This window comes from Nannobrachium achirus (assembly GCF_963921795.1).
Source record: "Nannobrachium achirus genome assembly, chromosome: 17".
In the NCBI taxonomy this organism is placed as follows: domain Eukaryota; kingdom Metazoa; phylum Chordata; class Actinopteri; order Myctophiformes; family Myctophidae; genus Nannobrachium; species Nannobrachium achirus.
The window spans coordinates 14,381,787-14,390,670 of NC_137824.1; the positions used below are offsets into that span (position 1 = coordinate 14,381,787).

Here is an 8,884-nt window from a genome sequence, read left to right on the forward strand (position 1 = left end):
ACTTGCTTAGAAAAGCGCTATAAAAATGCAATCCATTATTATTATACCTTTGGTGGCTTTGAAGGTGCCTTACAGCGTTGTCCTGTGTGGTAGGAAAGGAAGGCAGGGTCCGATGGGATTGTGTAGGAAGGGGTGTAGGGATGGATCGAGTCCTGCAGGTATACCTATAAATACAGATTTTATTTATGTTGGCCTTTAAGGCTTTTTAAACAAACTGCACTGGGCAGATAATTACCAGTACCAATAATGAAAATGCATAAATGTACTATGGCCTAGATTGGCCGTAACATCCCTTGACCACCACGGTCACGGTCACCATAGGGTGTCCTCAGTGTTTCGTATTATGTGTGGCCATCAGTGGAGGGAGCAGGGAACCTCCACTTAAGTGTCTCCTCTCCTCTGCTCCTCTGCTCTGTCTTGATCTGTCCTCCTCATCTTCAGGTTCCACAGGTATAATTCCAGGCATGGAGAACGGCTCCGTAGCAGAGAACAGCTCGTGTGAATCCATCGACGACTTCCGCAACTGCGTCTACCCCACGGTCTACTCCATCATCACCATATTCGGTCTGTCCGGGAACGGCTTTGCCCTGGCGGTGCTGATCCGCACCTATCGGCAGAACTCGCCCTTCCACATCTACATGATGAACCTGGCCGTGGCCGACCTGCTGTGCGTCAGCACGCTGCCCATGCGCGTCGTCTACTACGTCAACAAGGGACAGTGGAACCTGGGCGACTTCCTCTGTCGCATCAGGTGAGCACGCTCAGGGGTGTCGTCGCACCAAATTCTGGGCCCCCGGGTACAAGGATTCACTGCGGGGCCCCTGTGCTCTAACTATTGAAAAATAGCAGATATACAAGCTCACAGCGCGGCACCGAGTGCCGCGCTGCGAGCTTGTAGATCTGGTGCCGCGCTGCGAGCTTGTAGATCTGCTATTTTTTTTAAATCGTGATTTAAAAAAAAAAAAACCTATGTTTCGATGTCAGTGGAGCTCAAACCTTTTCATGTGAAGGGCCCCCCAAATGGTATGTATTTGGCCACGGAACCCCATCTCAAAATATTGAGTTCCAGGGACCCCCCAGAAGCAAAATTTGAGTTACAAATAATTCGCTTAAAAAAATACATATATATTCAAAGATTTGCACACATTTTCACGACTTTTCAAAAATAGCAGATCTACAAGCTTGTATATCTGCTATTTTTCAATAGGTAAAGTATAAAATAATTAAGGCCACTCCACCACCCTGGGCCCTAGTAACTCAGTCCCACTTTCCTACCCCTTGTGACGCCCCTGAGCACGCTACTGTGATTGTGCCAGGCAGGCACGTGCACACATAGACACCAAATGGGGCTTGAGCCCATGCCCTTTAATCCACCTGTAAAAAAGTGCCCTCTCCAGACCATTAATGCAGTTTTTACTATGGTGAAAGAAATGCAAATGCCCTCTTTCCATGCCATACCTGAAGGGAGCATTCAAGAAAATTGCCTTGTCCAAACTCTCCTGAACTTCTTTCAACTCTTTCAACATAAGATGCTGCTGAATGCAGCATCTTATGTTGAAAGAATTGCCCACTCTGTGTAGACATCGGATCCATGCCATACGCCACATCTCCAGTATTCACTTGATTATGCTTAGTTCAGTGTGGTATCAATTAAGGTCGACCTGCGACGCGTTGTGAGCTTGGAGGTCAGCTATTTTCGATATTTTCACCAAAAGGCCCCTTTAGAAATGTCAGCCCCTGCCTCTCCAACATTCTCTGCACGTCCCTGGTGTCAGGGCACCAGGGCCGGGGCCCAGGCGCACCGTTGCCTGGCCCTGGATCCACATCAAACTTGGCACAAACACTGGTCAGGAGTCTAGTTACACCAGTGTCCAGTATGTGCCACAGGCGCTCCGTTTTCCCCAACCTATCCTGCACCATTCGCACTTGGCACAGACATTGTTCAGGGGTGTGCCATGAGAATAGCCAAATAGTCAAAACAAACGGAAATTGCACACATACAGCAGGGTTACAGGCAGCAGTGTTTAACATGTCAAACGGACCTAATCAGTGACCAAATGGAGGGGAAAGGAACTGGTTGGAATAACGTGTTCCTTCCACATGCATGCTACGTCGGGTAATCTCTCCCCTGTCAGGTGAAAAGAAGCGACATGGACTACTCTTGCATAGAAGCATGAGGTCAGTCCCTTGCTCTCCCCAGGTTGGCAGAGGGAGTGTAGAGCCCATGATTACGTTAGATCAGGGGTCTTCAAAAGGGGGTCCGGGACCCCTAGGGGGTCCTCAGAGTTGCTAAAGGGGGTCCTCCAAATCTTTGAGTGATAGAAACTTTTTTATATTAACCACTTGAACCCTAGTGTCCGTATTCTGAGAACTTTAGCCAAAAATAGCAGATCTACAAGCTCACAACGCCTCGCGCTGCGAGGCGCTGTGAGCTTGTAGATCGGCTATTTTTGGCAAAGAGCTTTGGTGTAGAGGCGAAAAAGAGCAGACTAAGTACAGAGTGAAAGGTAAAGTTTATTAAGTATTGACAGTTCATGAGGTTAAATATCTGAAAACAGGAATTGACATGAATCCAAAATACACTGATGATTGTGCTGTCAAACGATGAAACTATATGGAATCTATAAAAAGGTAGTGGGGGTCCCTGCTTCATCTCTCTCTCAACTAAGGGGTCCTTGGCCTGAAAGCGTTGAAGACCTCTGCGTTAGATAATTGGCACTGGGTGAAAATGGGTTGCAAAATCTTGGGATGAAAGTTATAATAAAGAAGAACCCATTTTGGTTCCAGTTATGGCACCGCTAATGCTTCTGTCTGTATCTCTACATATAGCTCCTACGCCCTCTACGTCAACCTCTACTGCAGCATCTTCTTCATGGCCGCCATGTCCGTCACACGCTTCGTGGCCATCGTGTTCCCCGTGAAGAACCTGCACCTGGTGACGCAGGGCCGCGCGCGCCTGGTGTGCGCGGGCATCTGGGTGTTCATCTGCGCCACGTCCTCGCCCTTCCTGATGACGGGGCAACACGTGGACCCCCTCACCAACAAAACCAAGTGCTTCGAGCCGCCCCCTATAGATCAGCCTTCCAAGATCAGAAAGCTGGTGACTGATTGATTGATTGATTGATTGATTGATTGATTGATTGATTGATACCCTCATTGTCGAGTGGTATGTGCAAAACCGTTGCTTTTCAGGAAATAGAAAATATATCCTTTTTTTCACTAGCTGGAGATGGGGAGACCTCATTAGTGAACAAACACTATAGACTATAGCAATGATTACTATTAAAATATAGAGCTATTTAAAGGATCTCTTTAGCTATTTAGCTAACCTATTTTCATATAATTGGTCCTCACTAATACTCATTTTGAGATGTCACCATTTCTGTATACTAACTGGGTATACTAAGTGGGCAGTGGAAAGTTTTTTTTTTAACTTTTATTAATGCAAGACCAAAGTTTCTCTTTCAGCATGCTAACCTTCGAGGAAGAGAAAAGCTGTAGGTTCTACTGTTATCCCCATAGACGATGTCATGATTCTTGAGGGTTCAATGAGGAGCTAATGTGCACATCTAATACCATGTATTTACAGTAGGCCATGTGCTTCCTGTATCAAGACAGGAATCAAGCAAAAGGTTAAAAACAAACATTTTTATTAAATGTTTCGACCATCTATAGGTCTTAATCAGGCGTATGTCATGATTCTAAGGAGAACATTTGCCAAAAATATTTTATAAGAGCGTATACCAAATACAGTTGCAACTCAGTTACGTTTCACTAAGAATAGAGGGTTTAAGTGGTCAAGGATCAACCCAACTCAGGGGTCTTCAACAGGGACCCCTAGAAGGTCCTCAGAGTTACTACAGGGGGTCCGCCAAATCTACAGTATGTGTGATAGGATCGTTCTTTTAAATGAACAACTTGAATCCTCGCATCCCTATTCTGAGGAGAACTTTAAAGTTTAGCCAAAAATAGCAAATCGCCTATTTTTGGCAAATATAGGTTTGGTGTAGAGGTAAAAAATGTGCTAAGTAAGCGATCAACGATTTAAGTGGTTAAATGTCTGAAAAAGAGAAAAACACATTAACATGAATCCAACTAAAGGCCTATCCATACTTTGACCGAAACCGAACTTTTCGGTCAAATGGTCCGGTTCAACTACAAAATTACGTCACTCGCGACTTCTGAAAAGCATTAGACCGAATTAGATCGGAAATTTGCACGTCGGAAAGTTCAACTCACCAAACATTTAGGAGATACTATGGACAGGCCTTTAGACTAATAACAGTGCTGTCAAACAAGTCAATGAAAATCTGCCATACAATTTTATACAATATGTAGTGGGGGGTCCCTGCTTTATCTCCCCCTGCAGCTGAGGGGTCCTTGGCCTGAAAACGTTGATGACCCCTCAATGTTGTTTTTGACAGCAAATTTTGATTTAGTTTTAGTCATAGTCTTTTGAACAAAGTGTCATTTAGTTTTAGTCATAATTTAGTCACCTGAAAAGTTTTAGTTTTAGTCTAATTTTAGACGATTAAATATCATACGTTTTTAGGCGACTAAATCTACAGTTGTTTTGGTCAACTAAAATGTATTTTGCCAGGCCTTGATGGCATCGTAATGACTGATTTTACACTTGGTTGTGTGCTGAAAATAGCAGATCTACAAACTCAAAACGCAAACATAAAATTACTCTCTTCAGCACTATTCCTTCCCTAACGTTTTAGTCTAGTTTTTATTTTGTTTGACGAAATTGTCAATATATTTAGTCTTAGTTTTAGTCATCACAGCTTAGTTTTTATTTAGTTTTCGTCAGTGAAAAAAACGCAGTCAACAAACATTTTTCGTCATAGTTTTAGTCGACGAAATCAACACTGTGACCCCTGACCTAACTAGTTAGTTTATATGTGCTGTAGGTGATGCTGAACTACTTCTCTCTGGTGGTGGGCTTCATCCTTCCCTTCCTGGTCATCCTGCTGTGCTACGCGGGCATCATCCGCGCGCTGCTGTCGCGCAGCAGCGCGTCGCGCAGGCAGAGCCGCACCGGCACCAAGGCCATCCGCATGATCGTCATCGTCACGCTGGCCTTCCTGGTCAGCTTCATGCCGTACCACATCCAGCGCAGCGTGCACATCCACTACATGGCTACATGGCTACATGGCACCAGCTGTGCCGAGAAGGTAGCACTAGCTAGCGGAAAGTACATTAAAGGACAACTTTGTGTGGGTTCATATTTTTAATTGTAATTAGAGAAAATAAAGGATGAGTGTTAAAATGTTTTCATTTACTCCTTTCTATCGTTTAAGAGATTTTAATGATTTTGATTTCAGTGGTTGGGGGGCATGCGTACGAGTAAATAAAAGCTAAATATGTATTTTTACACACAATAAGCCCATTCCCAAGATGCACCATTATCTTTCATGGGCAGATGTGACTTATGGAGGCTATAGTGTTACTGTAATAAAGAAATCGCTGGCTTATTGTGTCTAAAAAGACATATTAGCCACTTGTACGCATGCCCCCACCCACTCGGAAAAAGTAAATTAAAACATTTTAACACTCAACTCACAATCTTTTCTTTTCTCTTATTACAATCTAAAATTTGAACCTTTGTTGTAAAAAAAAAAAATGTCCTTTTACAGTACTGTACTTAAAGGGATAGTTCACCCCCAAAATGACATTTTTTCTATCGATTACTTACTATTCTACCACTTTTTGTGGTCACATGTTCAGATTCTGGATTCTGATTGGCTTAAAACAGTGGTAAATCAGTCAACAACCTTGAGTTGGCTCACTGTTGTGTTGCAGTTGATTGTAACTAAATAACCTTGCAAGTTACAACTGTGTTTTCTTTCATTTATATGGTAGAAGTGGTAGAAAAGCAATTTACCATCCGAGGGTTTGCCTTGTGCCATGACCCTGAAACAGTGGTAAATCAGCCATGGTAAATGGCTTACTAACTCTACAGGGAGGCCACCAAAACACTGTGTAATAGGAACTTTTTTTTTTTTTTTACACTAACCACTTTAACCCTAAAATCCCTATTCTGAGGTTCCCATTAGCTGAAAATAGTCTCTCTCTCAGATAAGGGATCCTTTATCTGGAAAACCTTTAACCCATTTAGGCCTAGAATTATTGAATGCTTTAACCGGGGAAAAATAGCAGATATACAAGCTCACAGCGCGGCACCGAGTGCCGCGCTGCGAGCTTGTAGATCTGCTATTTTTGAAAAAGTCGTGAAAATGTGTGCAAATCTTTGATGTATTTTCAAAGCGAACGTTTGTAACTCAAATTTTGCTTCTGGGTGGTCCCTGGAACTAGATATTTTGAAATGGGGGTCCGTGGCCAAATAAATATCATTTTGGGGGTCCTTCACATGAAAAGGTTTGAGCACCACTGACATAGTAGTCTCTCAAGAACAGACTAACTGAGCTCCAGTTAAGTGAAAAGGACCTTTTCTTTGACGATGGCTAAGCCAGATTGCTGACAAAGAAACATAGGTTTTTTTCCAAAAATCTTAGAAGGATTCAAAAGACACTTATAGAATCGGGTCAAAATTCTAATTTTCACGATTTTTCAAAAATAGCAGATCTACAAGCTCGCAGCGCGGCACTCGGTGCCGCGCTGTGAGCTTGTATATCTGCTATTTTTTTTATATTTAAAGCATAAAATATTGCGTCATAACGTGTTCAGGCCTAAGACCCCTGGTCTAAAGCACTTCTTCCTCCAACCTGCAGGTGGCCTCGCAGAAGTCGGTGGTGGTGACGCTGTGCCTGGCCGCGGCCAACTGCTGCTTCGACCCGCTGCTCTACTTCTTCTCCGGGGAGGGCTTCCGCAACCGCCTGTCCTCCATGCGTCTCTCCAGCAGACACGGAGACACGGCAGCTCAGCACAGCGCGGACGCAACGCAGCGCTCAGTCACACAAGAACAAGAACAGAAGCTGAAGGCCTGAGAGAGACTGCGAGGGCTGGGGGTGGGGGATGGGGGCGTCTGTGGTCATGCAGAGGCATTTCAACCAATCACTTTTACAGTGCTAGAAGAAGACGGAGCAGGAAGTAAGTCATCACTGACGAGATGTGCCGTTTCTCATAGTTAAATGTGACCTACAGTCGCTAATAAGAATGCACAGGTCCACACCCAAGATTTATTACGTTATTATACAATATGTATATTATTCCACAATGTGCATATTGTGTCATGTGTATGACTACTTGTGTAAAGCCCTTTGCACACAGGCGCGTTTAACCGCACGGATAAAACGGACAATATAATTTTTTGAAAAGAAAACAATGATTCTCTATGACCTCATGCACACCGGCTCCGAATTAGCCGTGCGACGAGTGGCTGCCGCCGTGCGTTTTTTTCTCGATCGAACCCAGTTCGATTCGTGCGTCTTGTCGCATGCGGTACAAAACTCATCACTCCTTTTATGACTCCTTTTTGGATCCGCAGCGCCGATTCCGCACAGCCTTGCACACCAAATCCAATGCGTTTTATTCATGCCGCAAACGAAAAAAAACGCAACTGTCCTGTGTGCAAAGGGCTTAAGTCATCACTGACAAGATGTGCCGTTTCTCATAGTTAAATGTGACCTACGGTCGCTAATAAGAATGCACAGACCCACACCCAAGATATGAATTATTACGTTATTATACAATATGTATATTATTCCACAATGTGCATATTGTTTCATGTGTATGACTACTTGAGTAAATGTCTACTGAATCAATCTTGTAGCATAAATTCAAATGTATGCCTATAGATAGATATAGTATGCAGTGTTCCCCAGGGAACCATGAAATAAATGTGTAATTAGTGACTGAGCTCATCTACCCTCTTAACAACGTCCAGCCTATAGCGGCCTTATTTTGGGCAGAAAATAATAATAAAAGATCTACAAGCTCACAATGTGTGGCCTCGCGAGACGACGTGAGCTTGTAGATCTGCTATTTTTGCACAACACTTGTATGACGAGGTATAAAAGAAGGCTTGAAGTTTTGTATTTATTTATGAACATTATTCGAATTTTAAAGGACATCAGACAAGAAAACCAAAACAAAGACAAAAGAAGACGTTAAGAGTTTGGATTTTGTTTGCATGATTTCCAAATAAAACAGACATGGTACATACAGTAATTATGAGAGGTCTGTTACAGTGGCCAAGTTCACACACCATTTCCCCCACCTGTTTCCTGACAGTTCTTTGTGGAGTGAGATTGAAGTCCTATACTTCACGTTAATCCCACTGAGTCAGGTATGTGTGGATTCTGTTGATTTCATATCAAGCTGTCATTGTTTTTAGCTTTTAATTAATGATGTTAAATGTTTTTTTTCTTTATTTATTTATTTTAGATGCATTGTCATGTAAATGTAATTACTAGTGCTGCTATAGTATTTTACTGTTTCATTTGATACTGCAATTCTATGTTTGTGCTTTGTCTGTCTGCATTGCTTGTATTTTACCTCGGCACCACTGAAAACAAGGATTTGCCCTCTGTTTTTCCAGATTTTGAATAAATAAATGATGATGATGATGATGTACTAAAGAAGCGTGTCTATAAGTTAAACCATACTATCATGGAATATGAATGGTTAAATGTGTGTAAAACGTGTTTGGAAGAAGTATTCCGATTTCTGAGCGGTTTGAGCAAAGCTCCAACATCTGGCTTTGTCCGGGACATCTGGCCTACATCTGGCCTACATCTTGGCACAAAGCGCTCAAAGTTTGTTGTTCGCCCAAATTGGCCGAGCTTCGCGGCCAATTTGGCACTGTCCACTTAGTTCACACTAGGTGTAAATGGTAAATGGTGCATTTATATAGCGTTCACCCATTCACACACATTCATACACCGAGGTGAGATATATATATCTTTTTAATAAAGTAAAA

General features: G+C 42.9%; 1 protein-coding gene across 1 annotated transcript; it reads left to right on the forward strand.

The window, feature by feature from the left end:
• Positions 1-464: 464 nt before the first annotated feature.
• Positions 465-6,950, forward strand: cysltr1 (cysteinyl leukotriene receptor 1; the record flags this gene model as incomplete). Its single annotated transcript, XM_080746544.1, has 4 exons — positions 465-751; positions 2,830-3,100; positions 4,914-5,177; positions 6,735-6,950. 4 exons carry the CDS (start codon positions 465-467, stop codon positions 6,948-6,950), a joined length of 1,038 nt encoding a protein of 345 aa, XP_080602670.1.
• Positions 6,951-8,884: the final 1,934 nt, after the last annotated feature.